The sequence below is a fragment of the Embiotoca jacksoni genome, unplaced genomic scaffold (assembly GCF_022577435.1).
Source record: "Embiotoca jacksoni isolate LCO1_2020_lvr unplaced genomic scaffold, fEmbJac1.0.p SCAF_30, whole genome shotgun sequence".
Classification (NCBI taxonomy): domain Eukaryota; kingdom Metazoa; phylum Chordata; class Actinopteri; family Embiotocidae; genus Embiotoca; species Embiotoca jacksoni.
In genome coordinates this window covers 5,425,355-5,444,247 of record NW_027185382.1, presented here as the reverse complement: position 1 = coordinate 5,444,247, position 18,893 = coordinate 5,425,355, and the positions used below count along the sequence as shown (strand labels likewise).

At 47.9% G+C, this 18,893-nt stretch overlaps 3 protein-coding genes across 4 annotated transcripts; 1 reads left to right on the top strand and 2 right to left on the bottom strand.

Annotated features, from left to right (window-relative positions):
- Positions 1 to 195: 195 nt before the first annotated feature.
- bco1l (beta-carotene oxygenase 1, like) lies at positions 196 to 4,108 on the top strand. Its single transcript, XM_069163741.1, has 11 exons — positions 196 to 259; positions 1,001 to 1,129; positions 1,474 to 1,603; positions 1,930 to 2,077; positions 2,259 to 2,406; positions 2,646 to 2,866; positions 3,017 to 3,283; positions 3,365 to 3,470; positions 3,551 to 3,645; positions 3,743 to 3,854; positions 3,954 to 4,108. Exons 1-11 carry the CDS (start codon positions 196 to 198, stop codon positions 4,106 to 4,108), a joined length of 1,575 nt encoding a protein of 524 aa, XP_069019842.1.
- Positions 4,109 to 5,263: 1,155 nt separating this feature from the next.
- eif5b (eukaryotic translation initiation factor 5B) lies at positions 5,264 to 14,316 on the bottom strand. Its single transcript, XM_069163805.1, has 25 exons — positions 14,191 to 14,316; positions 12,587 to 12,703; positions 12,366 to 12,429; positions 11,767 to 11,928; positions 11,180 to 11,684; positions 10,969 to 11,102; positions 10,670 to 10,898; positions 10,477 to 10,572; positions 10,269 to 10,355; positions 10,104 to 10,163; positions 9,683 to 9,957; positions 9,492 to 9,599; positions 9,259 to 9,369; positions 9,116 to 9,183; positions 8,885 to 9,026; positions 8,661 to 8,792; positions 8,349 to 8,531; positions 8,104 to 8,265; positions 7,826 to 7,957; positions 7,627 to 7,758; positions 7,460 to 7,536; positions 7,120 to 7,284; positions 6,644 to 6,782; positions 6,377 to 6,538; positions 5,264 to 6,020 (listed from the first exon to the last, which is right to left on the bottom strand). The coding sequence occupies exons 1-25, from the start codon at positions 14,223 to 14,225 to the stop codon at positions 5,913 to 5,915; spliced, it is 3,585 nt and encodes a 1,194-aa protein (XP_069019906.1). The 5' UTR covers positions 14,226 to 14,316; the 3' UTR covers positions 5,264 to 5,912.
- A 962-nt stretch (positions 14,317 to 15,278) lies between these two features.
- On the bottom strand, positions 15,279 to 18,046 carry lipt1 (lipoyltransferase 1). 2 transcript variants are annotated; one of them, XM_069163806.1, is made up of 4 exons: positions 17,989 to 18,046; positions 16,949 to 17,577; positions 16,093 to 16,314; positions 15,279 to 16,002 (listed from the first exon to the last, which is right to left on the bottom strand). In XM_069163806.1, exons 2-4 carry the CDS (start codon positions 17,547 to 17,549, stop codon positions 15,590 to 15,592), a joined length of 1,236 nt encoding a protein of 411 aa, XP_069019907.1. In that variant the 5' UTR covers positions 17,550 to 17,577; positions 17,989 to 18,046; the 3' UTR covers positions 15,279 to 15,589. The 2 variants fall into 2 exon arrangements, with proteins under 2 accessions (XP_069019907.1, XP_069019908.1); XM_069163807.1 differs by having other exon boundaries at positions 16,949 to 17,574; positions 17,989 to 18,041.
- Positions 18,047 to 18,893: the final 847 nt, after the last annotated feature.

Here is an 18,893-nt window from a genome sequence, read left to right as displayed (position 1 = left end):
GTGAAAAGCCGAGCAAAGTCCACAACAGCACACTTACATAAATCCACTAAAGTCTGTTTTGTCGGACCCGGAGACGATCACGTAGACGCGGTATAAAGTCGGCGGTCGCCCTGTGCGAGTATCAGTCGGTGGTGGGATTCGACGGGAGAAGTGCACTCTGGGAAATATACGAGGCTTGCAGCTCGGGAGAGAAACATGCAGTCGATATTTGCAAAGAATGGATGTGAGACTCCGGAGCCGGTGAACGCTCAGGTGAAAGGTGAGCGGTTCTGAATGCACGATCATTTTATTTTAGAATAATTGGGTCTGAATCCTGAATCCTATATTTCCTTTCCGACAACAGATCTAAAGTTTCTTTATTGTGGAAAAAATGACAAATATTAGTGTATTTTCTGGGATATTCAACTTTCTCTGAAGTTTCAAATTACTACTGCATTTTTTATATTTCTTGCAACATCCCTGATTATTTCTGTATTTTTAAAGGCAGTAGAGTCGTCTAACTAAGCTCAACTAAAATTCTCAAGGGAGAAATTAAGACGTTGTTTCATGTCGTCTTTCACTTTAACAATGTTCATAAAACCTTTTTTAGGACTTTGCATTTCAACAAAATGACAAAAATCTAAACTTAACAAACTGACGATTCTTAAACATAAAACGTTCCGTGTTTAATTCTATTAAAACTGTAAATCAGAACCGTTTATCTTATTTTAACGACTAGAAAATCTGAAAGAAGGATTTAAATTAGTTTTTTGAGTTTGCACAAATGACTTGAGGACTTTGTAAAGCTGCTCAGAGTTGAGCACGACGTTAGCGTGTGTGACTGCAGTGATTTGATCTGTTCTGATTACAAGTTCAGCTCCTTCTAATCACATCACCATCAACTCCTGTTTCTGTTTCTGAAGATTGAAAGTTGAAAAATGTACCTTGTGTGGAGATTGTTTGTACAACATCTGTTTCCGTGGGAGCGTGAGAATGTGTGTTTGTGACCTTTGACCTGCAGGATGCGTCCCCTCCTGGCTGCAGGGCACCCTGCTGAGGAACGGCCCCGGTCTGTTCTCCGTCGGCGACTCCGAGTACAACCACTGGTTCGACGGCCTGTCGCTCATCCACAGCTTCACCTTCAGCAACGGTCAGACTTTAATAAACATAAATACGACAGCATCATTTCTCTTAATATTTACATGATGAGGGTGGAGCTGTAAGTTCAGAGGGTTCCTGAACGCAGCACAGCGATGCACACGGAGCAGGAGGACCAACAACCTTCATGAAGAGACCCTCCAAATGCTTCAGAAAGTCCACGGCGATGAAGCGGCGTCCTCGTGAAGGTTATTGCTTCGTCTGCTCCGTCCACCGGCAACAGGAAGGTTTCCTTTCCCCCTCGTGGCGTTTAAAACGTCACGTATACAAGACGAGCTCTGCTGTGAGACGGGGGGATTGTCGCATGTGTTCACAGTGGCCATGTTGTCGTTTCAGGTGAGGTGACTTACCGAAGTAAGTTCCTGAAGAGCGACACCTACAAGAGAAACATCAAGGCCGACAGGATTGTGGTCTCCGAGTTTGGAACCATGATCTACCCGGATCCCTGCAAAAACATCTTCTCCAGGTGAAACATCCGGCTCAGTCCAGTCAACAGACACGCATTCGTGCTGTGGATGTACTGAAGCAGATCTTTACGTGTCCTGAATGGACTTAGACGTCACGTTCAGTCCATCCGGGACCTCTTGAGATCTCCAGATCGGCTGCAGTTCATTTGAGACTCTGGAAGTCGCAGAGACACGTTTTGGTTCATCGGTAAACACAAAGATCTGCTTCAATTCACCACGAATGTTCTGTAGGTCCGTCAGATCTATTTCAACCACGTCACATTAAAAGGTGCTTTTATTGCAGCGCCTGTCGACATGCGTTTCATTTGGTCCCTTTCCTCACCAGGGCGTTCACGCACCTCTGCAACGCCATCCCCGACTTCACCGACAACAACTTGATCAACATCATCCGGTACGGCCGGGACTACTACGCCTCCTCCGAGATCAACTACATCAACCAGATCGATCCCGACACGCTGGAGACGGTCGGCCGGGTGAGTTCTCCGGGGAAGTCTTTCAGGACGAGTGTCGTCCAAAGGCAACGTCCGGATTGTCTTTGGATAACGTGAGGTCATCAGGTTCCCGTTGTTTCCACCGTCCAGGCTCCGGAGGGTCGGGTGCAAACAGTCCCTCAGATTCTTCAGGTTGTTTTGACACCTGTCCACTAAATTGTAGATAAACTACAGGAACCACGTGGCTCTGAACTTGGCGACGGCTCATCCTCACTACGACGACGAGGGCAACACCTACAACATGGGCACCGCCATCGTGAGCTTCGGCCGGCCCAGATACGTCATCTTCAAAGTCCCGGCTGACGCTTCAGGTACAACGCCCGCAGTCGTCCTCAAAACCTGCTGAAATGTGTCTCGCTCGCTTTCTGACACGACAGGAAGTCGTGATTCATGAAGCTGCAATCAGATGGTTGTTTGAAGACTTGATGTCAGCAGTTAAAAACGGAAACAATGAGAAATATTCTGATTCCAGCCTGAAAACATTAGAAGTTGTCGATATTCACTTTGAAACTAATTTGTAATTCTTACAACAGCGAGTCGTCTGTTTCAGATGAAGAGCGTAAAAAGCCGGCGCTGAGGAAGATGCAGGAGGTCTGCTCCATTCCTTTCCGCTCCACCCGGTTCCCGAGCTACTTCCACAGCTTCGGCATGACGGAGAACTACATCGTGTTCGTGGAGCAGCCCTTCAAACTCGACATGGTCAAGTTGGCAACCGCTTACTTCAGAGGAGTCACCTGGGGCAGCTGCCTGAAATACGACAAGGATGACATCGTAAGTCCGGTCTAGTTGGGACGGTTAAACTCTACGAAGGTTCCTAAACGCTCCAATACGTTCTGCACCGGGAAGGTTTTACCGTCGGACGTGTTTGAAGCGAAGCAAATCCACACTGCAACCGCAACGTTTGTTTTTTTTACCCCTCAGACATTATTTCACGTCGTCAATCGCAAGACGGGGAAGGTGATCGCTACCCGTTTCCACGGTGACGCCCTGGTGGTTTTCCACCACCTCAACGCCTACGAGGACGAGGGCCACGTGGTCTTCGACCTAATCGGCTACGAGGACAGCAACCTGTACGACATGTTCTACATCCAGAACATGAAACAAGAAACCAAAGACTTCGTCAAGGCCAACAAGAGCTTCTCTCTGCCGATTTGCCGGAGATTCGTTGTGCCACTAAACGTCAACAAGGTACAGTTGGACCAAGAAAGTAGACGAGTGAACGTTATTTACATCCCATTTCATGGTTCATCAAACTGTCGTGTTCTCCAGGACTCTCCAAAAGGATCCAATCTGGTGACTCTGACAGACACGACGGCCAAAGCGGTGATGCAGGACGACGGATCGGTCTACTGCCAGCCGGACATCCTGTTCGAAGGTTCGTTATCCAGGCGGTGAGTTTGAGACACGGTGAACACGGTTTAATCCTCCTGACCGACGAGTCCGATTCCTCCTCAGGTCTGGAGCTGCCGGGGATCAACTACAAATTCAACACTAGAAAGTACAGATACTTCTACGGCTCCAGGGTGGAGTGGTCACCCCAATCCAACAAGGTGAACCATTTACATGATCTGAACCGAACCGATCAACGCTGCGGTCCAAAGAGAAACGGGTGAATTTAAATGCTCCTCTAATGCTCCGGTACCACAGATCGCTAAGTTCGACATCGTCACCAGGAAACACGTCGAGTGGCGGCAAGAAAACTGCTTCCCCTCGGAGCCAGTGTTCGTCGCATCTCCGGGAGCCGTGGAGGAAGATGATGGTGAGGCTCGCGCCCGAACCACGCCTACTCAGTTAAAAAAACCTGAAAACACAAAAAAGTTCTTGTCTGGTTCTGACTGGTTGTATTTTCTTCCTCCAGGCGTCATCTTGTCGTCCGTCATTTCTCCGGATCCCAACATTTCTCCGTTCATGCTCGTCCTCAATGCAAAAACCTGGGAGGAGATGGCTCGAGCCTCCATCCCCGTCCCCGTCCACATGGACCTGCACGGACTTTTCATTCCCGCCACCGTTTGACAACCAACACGTTAACGCAGTGGACATGAGAAAAGATAACATGACTCCATTTTATATATCATTTTTTTTCCAAAGCACTTTAAAAGACTGATTTGGCAGAATATTAAAAATCAAGGATAAAACTTGATTTAGTCCAACGCAGATCTCAAGTTTCCAGTGAGACAAGAGGAAGAAAGTCGCACTGCATCATAAAATCTGCCTATTTCATCATCACACCAAGTGTCCACCTCAACTAGGTGTAAAAAAAGATTTTGGTAAAGTTGAAATCTCCATATCCAAAGTTTTTATTTTGAAGTGCAAAAATTTAAAGTTGAGCATAAAAAGATTTTAATTATTTTTGCTTTAATTTTTATTTTTCTGCTGCTAAGAACAAAGTTGAAGACATAAATGTTGCACATAAGCAAGAATATTTTGTAAAATTGTATAATAAACTATAATGAATAATTGTATAATAAATTAGCTTATTGTTTGCAGAGTCCTATAAATGGTGTATTTATCAAATTTGGTCCAGATTGGTTAGAATATGGAAAACGGGAAGTGGAGAATGTGTTTGACAACAAACTAATTAGGACATATTGGAAGTATTGTCCGAAACATTATCACAGAATTAACAAACTCCACATCTGCCAATAACAACTAGAATTACCATAAAACAAATCACCGATGTTTTGGGGGTCCTCCAAGTAGGATATATTGTCAATTTGGTGAAGTTTGGGTAAAGTATGGAGAAGAGGAAGTTATTTCAATGGCTGCTATAGCGCAACCTGGTGGTGAAATTACACCAAAGCATGCGGGACAGTTCAGTGGCTCTCCGTGCACATTTATCATAAATTAGTTTGAAACCAAGTCACTGTCACGTCATCCAACTCTCACCACTTCACACCCACAGACCACGCCCCCTCAAGCTTCGTCACCAATCGAAGGACAATGATGCAGAATATCAAATACGAAATGTTACTTCCAAGGATAGGCACACAATTACCACATATTTTAAAAAGAAAAAAATATTAGGTGCTATCAAGTTTAAAAAAAATTAAAAAAAAAAAAAAAATCGTTTTTTTAGTTTTTATTTTGGCAGCATCAGACTTCCACACAAACCGATAGAAATCTCACTGTTGACGTTCTGATGCAGCTGTGAATTGAAAACTCACAATCTGCACGTTTCATCACGATCACGTGAATTTATTACATCAGCAGTGGCAGCCAAAACAGATTAAAATCTTCTTTTTTTTCCATTCACCCCTCCAACCCACACTCCCCCCTCCCCTCCAACATGGCTCCCAAACCGCACAGCAAAGTCAAAAGTCAACTGTTCAAAGTCTGTAAAGTCGACGCCGCTGCTGTTCCAAGGAAAAACAAAAAAACAAAAACAAAAACCAAAGGGAAAATTAAAAAAAAAAGAAAAAAAAAAGAAAGAAATCACTGATTCCTCCTCAATCAATCCCACCTGTTCCGGTGAATACTGGCTCTGCTGACTCGCTGACCTCGTTAAGCTCGTTAAGTCTCAGTCCGGGGAGGAAGAGGGCGGAGCCTGGGACACGAAGCAGCAGCCACAAATCAGAGCAGAGAAGAAGAAAAATCGTAACAACACGTTGATGCTGAAGAAACAGGCACGTTGGAATACTGAGTGTGAAATGAGTCTAAACTATCACTGTTTACAACAGTGGAAAAAACTGTTCGTTTCTCAGAAAAACACCTCTTCTCTGTTTTTATTTTTAATTTATATTTGTCCCTCTGCTGCCGCCCGTCGTCTGATGGGAGGAAGTGTGAGTGTTGTTGTGTGTGCGAGTGTGTTTCAGGTCCCTCAGATGATCTCGAAGGTCTTCTTCAGCTCCATGATCAGCTGCCAGTCGGACTTCTGCATCTCGTCTCTGAACCAGTTCTTCAGCGCGTCGATGGACGCCCGCGTGATCTGAAACCAACAGACCGGCAGGATGTAAGTCAAAGAGAAGACGGATGAGACGTCACACTTCATCCACGTCTGCATCAAGACGGCCTCAAATAAACCTGATTCTGACACTAAATGAGAATTTATTGTGTAAACTGTCATGAAAACGAATCCAAACAGGAAGTAATTCATAATTAATGTAATATAATATTTGGAGCAGCTTTCTGAGATTTTTCCGTAAAAACATCATCAACAGAAGTTCTGCTGAAAGTATCACGGCACGAAGTAAGACTTTCAAAATAAAACTGTTTATTTCCAACCAGCGAGGCTCCACGTCCTCTCCTCTCACCATCGACCCCCCCCCCCCTCCCCGTCCTCACCTTGCTGACCATGAGGTCAGTGGCTTCAAAATGGCGGCCGTACATCTTGGGCGACTCCCCGGGGATGGGCTCGATCTTCACGCAGATCTCCTGGCCCTTCTTGGCGCTGTCGACGGACTTGTGGTTCATCTCGATGCTGGTGACCACGCCGATGTCCACGAACTGAAAGCACACACACATTTAACTGAGTTCATTTCCACCGTTTACAGAATCAAACACACACACACACACACACACACACACACACACATACACACACACACACACCCCTTTGGTGGGGACGCAGAGCGGCGTCCCCTGTTTCAGGACTCCGGCCTCCACGGTGACGCCCATCACGATGGGATCTCTGGAGTTAAAGACGAACTGAGGAAGAACTCGCAGCTTCACGGGGAACACGGCGATATTCCTGAAAAACACACAATTCAAAATTAAAAGTATTTCAAGAAGTCAGAAAACTTTTTATGAGCTGAAATGAGGTTCGGAGTTCCTCAGGGATCAATCACGGGTCCTCTTTTCTTGTGGTTTTAGTGGTTGCTGGTCAACATTAGGGGGCGCTAGCTGGTCGTGTCCTGCGTGGTGTGCCTGACTGTGTTGTATTTTCGATCACTTCCTGTGTCCACTATGTGGCACTATTCTGACAGTTTGAGGTGGATGTGATCAACCTGCTAGAAGAAGCACGGGAAAGCATCAAACATGTCGTTTCCTGTTGCCAGTAGGTGGCGCAATCGAGCGAGGTTTCCTACTTGAACTCGTCCTGCTTGGCCTTCTTGTAGTCCTCCCTGTACTTGGTGAACGCGTCGAACAGGTGGTAGATGATCTCGGCCGAGAAGATGCGAACGCCCAGGCTGTCCGCCATCTCCTGACTCTCCCGCTCCACCTTCACGTCGAACGCCAGGATGACCGCGTACCTGCCGACGCAAACAAACAACCGTCAGACAAAATGTCCTCAGGAACGTCGTCAGTGACACATCGCTTCATCTCATCCATCAGAATATCAACGTGGATCAGATTGTGTGCGTTGATTAAATTGTTGATGCCGTTTTGTTTGCGTTTACGTGTTTGTTTAGTGGACGGGGGACGTACTGCAGGTCGTGCTCCAACATGGCCGACGCCTTCATCACATCCCTCTTGTGAACTGGACCGATGTTGATGCCGGCATACTGCAGGGAAACACACGGGTAGACAGGCAGACAGGTGAGCAGACAGACAGGTGAGCAGTCAGACAGACAGGTAAAGATTCGGGCACTCACGGGGACTTTGGAGGTCCGGAGGAACTCCAGCAGCGCCTCCAGAGACCCGAGGGTGGAGGCCTGGACGTAGACTCCCTTCTCCTCCAGCTTGATGGAGCTCAGCGTCTGTTTGAGCTCCCGCACCAGTTCATCCTGGAAACAGAAGCTGTCAGTGAACCGGGCGTCTCAGAGGACCAGTACAGTCTCTGTTGATTCTCACCCTCAGGACGGGGATCTCGTCGTCCCTGTGAGCCACCAGCAGGGGGAGCCCCGCCAACGCCTTCTCCAGGTCTTTACCCAGAATCTTCACGCCCTGAGACGTCGACACCTCCTTGTGCTTCTCGTACTGGGTCTGCAGTCGACAAACAGTCAATACATCCGTCAATCGAAACGATCCACGTGATGCGGGAAGCCGCTTGTGTTTCAAGAGTCATACGGGAAGTTTTGTGCACGTTTGCTGCTCTTATTTTGAAATAAAAGGAGTTTCCTGTTGCATACCTTGACTCGGAGCTCCTTCAGAGGAGGAGGCAGCAGCAGGCCTCTGATCTGCGTGATGATTGGTCCCTCCACGCCCGCGACGATGATGGTCTCTCCTTCCCGCAGACGTCCGTTAATCAGGATGACGTCTATCGTGGTTCCCATCCCGGGCAGCGCTTTCACCTGAACACACAGAGTCCGTCAGGAGGGATCGGCCCGACCGCGGAGCCGGCGTGAAGATCGAAGAGTCCAAAACAAACGCTCACCTCCATGACCTGAGCTCGCAGCTCGTCACAGTGGGCTAGCCGGCGGGCTAACATGGTCTGAGTGAGCTCCACCAGCAGCGCGATGAGGTTTCCCATCCCGTCGCCGCTGTGCGCCGAGGTAGGAACCAACGACACAAACGTCCGGGGGTCTTTATTCTCGTAGAACAAGGCCGCGTTCAGACCCTGAAGAATAACAACAAACAAGAACGATGCTCAGTGACGTTCCTCGAGGCTCAAAAAATGACCGTTTTATCTTGTAAATGAATCGATGTGCTGTGATTGGCTGGTGAGCGATGATGTAATGATTGACACCTGCTGAGCGAACTCCACGATGATGGTCTTGGCTCTCTCGTCGAACTCGTCTTTGGTGTTCTTCTTCTGCTTCTTCAGCGTGGCCACGACGTCGGTATCCGGACTCTTCTTCCAGTCGTACAGACGGTCGATCTGACGACCAGCAAAACAACAACAACCCGTCAGAAATCAAGCAGGAGAAGAAGAAGAAGAAGGTGGCGGCAGGTGGCGAGCAGCTGGCAGACCTTGTTGAGGGCGACGATGAAGGGACACTTCTTCTCCTTCAGCAGGTTGATGGACTCCAGCGTCTGCGGCTCGAGGCCGTGCATGATGTCCACCACCAGGATGGCGATGTCGCACAGAGAGCTGCCTCGGTTCCTCAGGTTACTGTGGAGACAGAGACGGACAGGTGACTGTGAGACAGGTGGTTGTGAGACAGGTGGTTGTGAGACAGATGACTGAGGACAGTGTATTACCTGAAGGACTCGTGTCCAGGTGTGTCGATGATCAGCATGCCGGGGATCTTCAGGTTTTCTTTCTCGAACTGCACAAACAGCGCTCAGGTTAAAAAACAGAAAAGCATCAGCTTCATTTGATCTGACAGAGTGAGACCTCGTACATTTTTAACCATCTTGGTCTGCTCCTCGATCGTCTCCAACGGGACGTTCGTGGCTCCGATCTGCTGAGTGATACCTCCGGCCTCGCCGTCCTGAACGTGGGTGTGTCGGAGCTGCACACAAACAAACAAACAACAACAACCGGTAAACAGTCTGTAAACAGTCAACAGTCTGTAAACAGTCTGTAAACAGTCTGCAACCAGTCTGTAAACAGTAAACAGCTGGTAGACGTTACCTTGTCGAGGATCTTGGTCTTCCCCGTGTCGACGTGTCCGAGCACACACACCACCGGCGCTCTCAGCTTGTCCAGGTTGGTGTTCTTTATGTTCTCCACTCTGCGTTTCTATGGAGACACACAGAGCCGGTCAGTCGGAGACGGGTCAGAAGGAGAAGAGGTCTCCCTCCTCCGTGTTTCCAGCGTCTCACCTCTATCCTCCTCTTGGCTCGGTCGTACAGTCGCTCCTCCTTCGTCCTCCCGTCGTCGTCGTCGCTGTCGCTGCTCTCGTCCTCGCTCGCGGCTCTCCTCTTCCCCTGACTAGTCGGCGGCGCCCCCTTCCCCCCCCCGCCGTCTTCCTCGCTTTCCTCATCTTCCTCCTCATCGTCGTCATCTTCTTCCTCGTCGTCCTCCTCTTCGTCGTCCTCGCTGGCGGCGGTCCGAGCGGTGGTGTCCTCCTTCACCTCGATGTGGACTTTCTTCAGCTCTGACACAATGAGAGGTGATAAAGTTTTAATACCTCTGCGACTTCTGGCAGCTTTTATTTCCGTGAAATCAAATATCAAACAAAATAAAAGCACGATTCGAATCGGACACTCGCTGCTGCCAACAATTCACAAAACAGGTCGGTACCTTTCTCCTCATCGCTGGCGATGGCCTCCCAGTCGTCCACCGCAGCGTCTGGCTTCACCTCTGCACAGAGGAAACACACTGATTCAACTTCTGACCACCTTCCTCCTCCTTCTCCTCCTCCTCCTCCTCCTCCCCCTCCTGCTCCCATACACCTGCCACCCTCACCTGGTTCAGCTGCCGGCGTCTGAGCCTCAGTTTCCATGGCAACAGGCTCCGGAGTCTCAGAGGCGGGCGACGTGACCTCTGAGGTTTCTGGAAAGGAGAAACAAAAGCGTGTTTTATTTTGAAGGACCATCGGAGGCAGGGCAATGTCCCGGTGGAGGCGGGGCAATGTCCCGGTGGAGGCGGGGCCACGTCTCAGCAGCAGCCGTACCTTCAGGAGTTTGGACGGTGGGCTGCTTCTTCTTCCTCTTGTCCATATAAACGGGCTTCTTCTTTGGCATCGAGTCTTTGGATGGCACTTCAACACCTGCACAGACACACAGGTTAAAGCCGCCCCACTGATTTGACCTGGTTAAAATGTGCAGCGCCCCCCGCAGGCCACCCCGCTCACTGCGCCCTCTCACCCTGAGCCTGCAGCATCTTGAGCGTGGCCTCGGCCCGAGCTCGGGCTTCCCTCTGGGTCTTGGTCAGCAGCTTCCCCTCCTTCTTCAGCCGCTCCTTCCTCTCCTTCTCCTTCTGCTTCTTCTTCTCCTTGCGCTCCTGCTCAAGGCGCTCCTGCTCCAGGCGCTCCTGCTCCAGCTCCTCCAGCCGCTTCAGACGCTCCTCATCCTCCCTCTTTGCTTGCTCCTCCTCCTACAAACACAAACATCAGTACCCAGACTCCAGCTTTAACCCTGTGACTACATTACCCACAATGCCCCACCTCCTTCATCTTGGCCAGGGCCTCCTGCATGGCCTTCACTGTGGCCTTGCTGGGTCCCTTCTTCTTCTCCTCCTTCTCCTTCTCCCCCTTCTTCTTCTTCTTGTCTTTCTTCTTCTTGTCGCCCTCGGCCTCCTCTGCAGAAGAAGAAACAGAGCTCACGACCTGTGTGATGTCATTAGGGGGGAGGAGCCTCTGATCGATGGTGTCTTACCCTCCGCTGCTGCCTCCACACCTTCCTGTTCCTCCGTCACAGCTGCAGGTGGCGCCGTCTGAGGGGGCGTGGCCTCAGTTATGGTCTTCTCTGGCTCCTTCTTCGCCTCGGCCCCGCCCTCCTTCTCCTTCATCTTCTTCTGCTTCATCCTCTCCTCCTCCTTCTTCTTCTTGTCCCGCTCTTTCTTTTCCGCCTTCTTCTGCGCCGCCGTCTTCATCTTGAAGCCTCCCGCCTCCTCCCCCTCCTCCTCCTCCTCTTGCGCCTCCTCTTCCTCCTCAGCCTTCCCTTTGTTCTTCTTCTTCTTGTCTCTCCTGAAGGTGAAGTCCTCCTCGTCTTCGGACTCATCCTCCTTCGCTCCTCGTCCCTTCGTCACTCCTCCGTCCTCGTCTTCGTCGGACACGGACGGTTTTTTGTCTCCTTTCTTTCCTCCTTTGGTTTTGAGGCGAGAACACGAGCCGCTGTCGTCGTCTTCGTCGTCGTCGGAGGGCGGAGCCGCAGGAGGCGCCTGCAGGAGGAGCACATCGGTGGTGAGGAGATATTTATTCATCACTTTAATCAGACTTTATTCAAACGACTTCTCGTCTCACCTTCTTCTTGTCTCTATGCTCTCCGTTACTCTCTTCATCCGCCCGGCCTTCATCGCCCTCCTCATCCTCGGGGAAGGCTCCGCCTTTCTTCCCTTTCCTGGTCTTCTTCTTCTCTGGTCTGGGAGGCTCCACGCTCTCCACTTCTTCTGTGGTGTCTGCTTTCTGCACAGGATCAAACAACCTCCTGAGTTTTCTCTGAAGTGACCGAGACTCTTCAAACATTTAACGAAACGTTCAACCTGAACTCTGAACACATGAAACCATGACGGCACTTCACGTGACCAGAACTACAAAAACAAGTTTAAAGTTACTTTTTTACCGCTTTACTTTTTTTCTTTAATAAAATAAACCAAAGCAAGAAATCAAGAGAAAAATCACTCACGAGAATTAATATTGAATAACATTTAAATGACACCTTTTTAAAGTCAGATTTCAGTTTGTTAACTTGATTTTTTTTTATAAAAATACATCAAACCAACAGTGAAAACAAATGTGACTGATTCTTTAAAATAATCAATAAACTAACTGGTTTAAATGGACTCAAGCTCCGCCCCCTCTCACCTCAGGAGGTGAGGGAGGAGTCGCTCAGGTGTGCTTACCTTGGCCTTGCCTCCCTGCGTCTCCATGGACAGCTCCTCCAGCTCCTTCAGGATGTCGTCCTCGCTGCAGGAGGAGAACAGACAGTTACAGCTTTAGGGGGAAACAGAAAGGAGGAGGAGGAGATGGAGGAGGAGAAGGAGATGAAGAGGAAGGAGGAGATGAAAGAGGACGAGATGAAGATGAAGGAAGAGGAGGAGATGAAGGAGGTGCAGTGTCGTACTCAAAGTCATCCTTCTTGGCTCCTTTCTTCTTCTTCTTCCCTTTCGGCTCCTTGGAGGCTCCGGCTCCTTCGATCTCCGCCGCCAGAGCGTCAATGTCGACGCCGTCGTCTTTGGCACTGAGCAGAGATCAATAACAGCTGATCAGTGACGGATCAATACCCGCCTGAAACCCGGTCCCACGTTCGGACACGGAGGTCCTCCCTCTTTGTGCCACAACAATACGAACTGCTGACTCTTCACTTCCTTTTATTTCCCATCAGCCCCTCTGACACCAAACCAGCTGACAGCCCGTTTCCTCTCTCTGACATCACAGCTGCAACGATCGCTCACGAGAACTCGTCATCTACGACTTCATCCGTGATCAGATCTACCGACGGACGCGTGCTGCACATTGATCAGGTCCTCACAACGACCTCGGCAATTGGTTAAAACAACAAGAGACAAAAACAACAACAACTACAAAATGTGATGTGATCGCAAAACAAAGACAAAAACAACGACACAAAAAGTCTCAAAGAATCCCAGAAATAAAACACAAACTAAAATAACGTGACAACAATAATCCGAACACCAGTTTCTTCATTTGAGCCCGCGGTGGTAAACCGGTGTCGCCCCCTTCTGTCAGTTAGAGGAATTACAGTACGTGGACATCTGTCTCCGATCCAGATGTAAGATGTGAATAAACTGTTTTGAGTGTGAAGCTCTTGGACGGTCAGAGTTTCATTGATCCGTCCGAGAACATTTAGACTGAAATATTTGATGCTTTTATTTCTAACTTGTGGTGAGCGTCTCACATCCGGCCAGCGGGGGATGTCCCACCAGACACCAAGACAATGAACGAGTCCTTTAATTTATCAGACTGTTGTTTAGAAGTTAAAGAACTCATCACGTGACCAATAAAAAAACCTTTGAATAAACAGACACCTGACGGTCTGCTGACGTCATCTTTACGTTCCTGCAGAGGTGTGTGTTTGATGAGTCCACGGGTTGAATAACAAAGGTGGGCTCCGGTGCGCCACCTGTCGTGTCGCGTCACAGCTGCTCAGGTGAGTCCGCTGGTACCCGAGTGACGTCAGCCACCGTTACCTGCGGTCAGGGGAGCATGCTAACAGCTAGCTCAGCCTCGCGCTCCTCCGAGCATCGACCAGCAGGTGTGCAGTCACAGGTAAACGGAGCACGAGGCGGAGCACGAGGCGGTCCTCGGGGCTGTCAGCGGGTCAACACCGTCAGGCTGGAGGAGCGAGCTAACACCACCCGGCTTCACGGGAGCTAACGCGGCTAACGGGGCTGATTGAAAAGGTCCGAGTCGGTGGCCAGTCAGCGACGAGCAGCTGCACCTGACCCCGGGGAGCAGGTGTCGGCCCCGGGGTCAGGTGTCGGCCCGCTGCTCCTCGGTGATCGATATGATTGATTATCAGGCTCTGAAAGGATCACCTGCTCCCGCTGCTCTGACGCGTGGTTAGCATCTGCTAGCCGCGAAGCTAACAGTGTGAGCAGCGGGAAAACGGGCCGGTTCGGGGGTTTTAACGGGGCCGGTAAGTTCCCCGGTGCTCGGTGTCGGTGTGGACAGGTGACGTGAGGCGGCAGGTGGTGTCCTTCCTACCTGTCCTCTCCGGATTTCTTCTGTTTCTTCCCCATTGTGCCGCTGCGGTTCGACAATAGCTTCGTTCTCCGCTGGCCGACGCACACGACGGCTCTCGGCGGACAAAGATCGTTTATTGCCTGACGCACCCGGTGAGGACTCACTCCGCTGCTTTTTTCGCTCGATCTCCCGAAGGTCCCGTGTGCGCTGCAGTTGTCATGGAAACGGGATTTCTTTTTTTTAATCGTTAAAATTTGAACATTGTAAACATAATTGATTGATGGATTATAGATCGATTTAGAGACACTGAATGTCAGTGAACAATAGTATATACAGTAAAAATGTATGCAATTTCTTTAAAATCCAGTACTTGTTTTTTAAATGTGTTCTACATATGAAGCAGTCTTAATATACGTCACCTTCATACTAACCTTCTTCTATTTCTACTTTATTCTTACAAATAATTGTGAAAGTGGGTCTGATTTGTAGCTGCAATGTTATATTTCTTTTGTTTCTAAAAACAACAACAAAAAAACCAGCGTTCGGTCTCTGGAAAGAATATCAGAGTGACACCTCTTACTCTGTTTCTTCCTTCCCAGCAGCAGGCATGGCTCAATTCGGGAGTTTTGCGCATGCGTCCGAAAATGTTGACTTGTCCATGTAAGTGATTAGAAATTATTGATTATAAATACGGGATAAAAATGTTCAAAATGGTATCACCTAAAAAACGATAATGTTTGTGATTTATGGACAAATTTAATATTCATAAAACAAAATAAAAATGACATATATTATAATATTGAGTTTTCCTGTGTTCTCATTATATTGTCAGCTGCTGCTTGTTGTCCGATTTTGTTTTTTTTATGTATTCAGAAAGAATATTTGTTGTTTGTTTTCTGATCATGTAATCACAGATTACATCATCAATATGTTTTATTATCAGATTTTTTAAATTTATTTATAAAGAAGCATTTTCACCTGGATGGTTGGCTTCCATAAAAAATAAATAAATGTTTGTCATCTGTAATTATTTTTTAAAAGAGGAACTGAAAACTGAATATTGGAATATTTTTTAAATTAACAAGAGAAAAAAAAAGAAAGAAAACAGATTTTTCGAACCAAATTTTTGCTTCTTTTTCTGTATTTGTTTTTCGAGTTCGAGGTAACGACAAAATAGTTCATATTTTCATAAATGAGAAAATATCTGAGCTTCCAGGAAAACGTGATGAATATTTTTCTGATAAAACAATCAATCGTTTCCGACACGATCAAATATTTTCGTTCCTTTTTCTTCGTTGCTGTTTGCGTGTCGGTTGGAGTTCGTGATGTCCTCCGTGTTCAGCTGCTGTGTTCCTGCTGTGGCTGTAATGACCTGCGCAGCCAGCAGGAGGCAGCAGCAGGTCATCGGGCGGAGCTCGTGTCAGCCCATCGCCGACAGTACGGCATCGCAGAGGTTGCGCAGTCGTACGCGCCGCCGGCCGCTCTCCGACCGCAGCAGCGCTGCGACGACGGCGGCCGCTCCGTGCGGACAGAACTTCTCTCCGAGCAGCGCGTCGCTCAGCTCGCCGCTCAGCGGCGCGGGAAGCCAGTCGGTTGGGACGTCCAGCTCGCAGCTCTCGACGCGCCCGCTCTTCACCTCCACGTGCAGCCGAGCGGAGCAGCGAGCCGGCGGCCGGTCGTCCGTGAGCTGCAGCAGCGTCTGGACGCTGAATTTAGGCGTCCTACCGAAGGTCCAGTCCCAGCCGCGCAGCTCCGCCGCCACGCCGCCCAGACCGGGAAACGCAGACTCGTCCGTCGGGTCGACGAGGGCCGCCGCAGAACTCAGGCCGAACTCTGAGGTCGCCGTGGAAACACAGTAGAACACAATAGAATCAGGTGCAGGCGGTTCCACTGAAGATGCCGTCACATCGGAGGTTCTCGTACCTGTGTTGTACTGGTCCACCAGCGCCTCCAGGAGCTCCTCCCACTGCAGAGAAGGGGCGTGGTCTATCAGGTTGGCCACTAGCGAAGGGATACTGGGCGTGGCGTTGCTATGGATACCAGGGCAGGAGGGGCGGAGCACGGTGGAGAGGGTAGAGCGATCAGCAGAGTGAAGCAAGGTGCAGTGGTGGTAGGACGACTTCCTGCTTAGTCTGGATGCAGTGCCTGTAAACAATAACAACAACAACACCAGCACAGAGAAACAGTAAACAACATAAACAACAACACAAACAATAATGTGAAAACAGGGTGCAATATAAACATCATAAACAACGATACAGTTAAAACTGCATTGTTACTTAAACACAAACAAACGATAACATGTAAACAATGACGAACACAACACCATAAACAAACATCATAAAAATGAAACCCAGACAGCATAAACAACAACATAACGAATATTAAGACAAATATAAACATCATAACAACATAAACAACAACATAACGAATATTAAGACAAATATAAACATCATAACAACATAAACAACAACATAATGAACATTAAGACAAATATAAACATCATAACAACATAAACAACAACATAACGAACATTAAGACAAATATAAACATCATAACAACATAAACAATAACATAACGAACATTAAGACAAATATAAACACAACATAAACAATAACACGTAAAAAAAACAGTAACGCAACAGTATGAAACACAGTTAAACAACACAAACAAAACTAAATACTGAAACAAACATGTCAACAAAATAAAACAGAATAAAAACACGATAAACAGCACAAAATAAACATAAATAAGAACACCAACATGGATTCCTCCGTACCGGAGATCTTGTAGCGTTCGTCCAGGAGGATGTCCAGTCTGTCCGTGGCCCGGACGTTCAGGCCCGGTCTCAGACGCCTCAGCGTCTCCGTGACGACCTTCAGGTTCCTCGGCCGGTCGTACTCCTTCCTGGAGGCGAAGAAGGTCAAGTTGAGGTTCCCGAGGTCGTGGTACACCGTCCCGCCGCCGCTCCGCCGGCGGGCCAGAGGGATCCCCAAAACCCTCATGGCTGGCAGGTTGCACTCGGTCCAGGGGTTCTGGTGGCGTCCGATGACCACGGCGGGCCGGTTCCTCCACAGCAGCAGGATGCTGCGCTGCTGCAGGTCCACGTGGGCGTCGATCCAGTCCTCCAGAGCCAGGTTCTGGTACACATCAGTGGACCGGGACCGGAGGACCAGCCCCGCGCCGCTGCTGTCAGAGTCCGTGAAGAGGCAGCTGCTGCTGGAGCCGGACCAGGACCTGGACCAGGACCTGGACCAGGACCTGGACCTGGACCTGGAAAAGGACCTGAACCTGGACCAGGACCGGGACCAGGACCAGGCTCGCTGGTCTCCAGTCCAGCCTCTTAAAAGAGAAAAAGTCCTTCTGCCCGGTGACATCATCGTCTTCTCCTCCACATGTTGGGAACTTCTGAAATATAAAAATAAGTTTTAAATGTTGCAGCACGTGTCATTTTGTGGACGTTTGACGGTGACGTCAGTCTTCTGATGTCCAATAAACGAGGCCTCAGGATGTTTCTGTCCACAAGTTACACCAAATAACACATTTTGGATCAGTTTGTTTTTTTCTTCTTGATGTTTCTAATAAACTGCGTCAACGTCCTAAAACGTGACGTACGACGTGACGTACGACGTGACGTATGACGACAGTAAATGTCCCGAGGTTGACCTAGCTTTAGCATTAGCTTCGCTCGGAGCCCTCGCGCTGTCGCTGAAAATTAAACTGAAATTTTAATTTGTTTTCACGTCAACAAACAAACAAACAAACAAACAAACACAAACGTTGGATTAAGCAGGACTGAAAACAGCTGGTTCTGCTCACCGGGACCGGAGCGGAGCTGGTCCGGAGCTGCAGACCGGAGAGCCGCGTGGATTCACAAACAAACGACGAACTACTTCCGCTTCCAGCCTTCAAAATAAAATACACCGGCGACAAAAGTAAAAGCGTTCAGATATTTCACTTTAAGTAGAAACATATTCAGTCGCAAGTAAAAATCCTGCGTTCAAAATCGTAAGAAAAAGTACTGAAGCCAAATGTACTGAAAGTCTCAAAACTAAAAGTGACCAAATACACCAAGTTTAACTTATCACAACAGTTTATTATTATTTATATTTATATTACGTTAACCTAAATATGGTATTGGTGGTGATAAAGGAGGAGAGATTTCTTTGAGAATTTTACTCTAGATATTTTTAATCATATGCAAACAATATATATAAATATATATATATTTATCTATTACATTTACAATCCAATACAAAAATATGTTCACATATTCTCGTTGGCGGACAACATGTACAAAATATTATTATAATATTATACCAAAATGCAGGAGCTTTTTAAAAGTGTGTTTGTGTGTATTCTGCGTGACTGTTAAACATTTTAAGAAGGTACAAAGATATATCTCCAAATCTCACGAGGATCGACAATTTTACCAGAAAGTATTTGAAAATTAACACAATTAGATGCGAAAAACAGTAAAAGTAGTTTGTTAATTGTTTCAGATACATGTAAAGACGTGTTAGTTCATTTAAATGTTTTAATGTAAAAACACGCTTTTCAAACAGCTGCATGAAAATGTTAGTTGTTAAATAATGTGTAAAAACTATGTTATTGTCATGTACAGACGTTTGTTCAATATGCAGCAGAAAAGTGACGTTTTGTTTTTATTCTGAAAACAAGAAGTTTGATTTATTGCATTTCCTGTTAAATTATTCCTAACTTGC

What these genes read in the sequence shown, in the direction of transcription:
- bco1l (XM_069163741.1), top strand. Translation starts at nt 196, where the DNA reads ATGCAGTCGATATTTGCAAAGAATGGATGTGAGACTCCGGAGCCGGTG. An exon ending in CAGCTTCACCTTCAGCAACG is followed by an intron (nt 1,130 to 1,473) that starts GTCAGACTTTAA and finishes TTGTCGTTTCAG; the next exon opens with GTGAGGTGACTTACCGAAGT. An exon ending in AGTCCCGGCTGACGCTTCAG is followed by an intron (nt 2,407 to 2,645) that starts GTACAACGCCCG and finishes CGTCTGTTTCAG; the next exon opens with ATGAAGAGCGTAAAAAGCCG.
- eif5b (XM_069163805.1), bottom strand. Translation starts at nt 14,225, where the DNA reads ATGGGGAAGAAACAGAAGAAATCCGGAGAGGACAG. An exon ending in GCCAAGAAGGATGACTTTGA is followed by an intron (nt 12,430 to 12,586) that starts GTACGACACTGC and finishes CTCCTCCTGCAG; the next exon opens with CGAGGACGACATCCTGAAGG. An exon ending in TGTGGAGGCAGCAGCGGAGG is followed by an intron (nt 11,103 to 11,179) that starts GTAAGACACCAT and finishes CTTCTTCTGCAG; the next exon opens with AGGAGGCCGAGGGCGACAAG.
- lipt1 (XM_069163806.1), bottom strand. Translation starts at nt 17,549, where the DNA reads ATGATGTCACCGGGCAGAAGGACTTTTTCTCTTTTAAGAGGCTGGACT. An exon ending in CGAACGCTACAAGATCTCCG is followed by an intron (nt 16,315 to 16,948) that starts GTACGGAGGAAT and finishes TATTGTTTACAG; the next exon opens with GCACTGCATCCAGACTAAGC. An exon ending in GGTGGACCAGTACAACACAG is followed by an intron (nt 16,003 to 16,092) that starts GTACGAGAACCT and finishes CGGCGACCTCAG; the next exon opens with AGTTCGGCCTGAGTTCTGCG.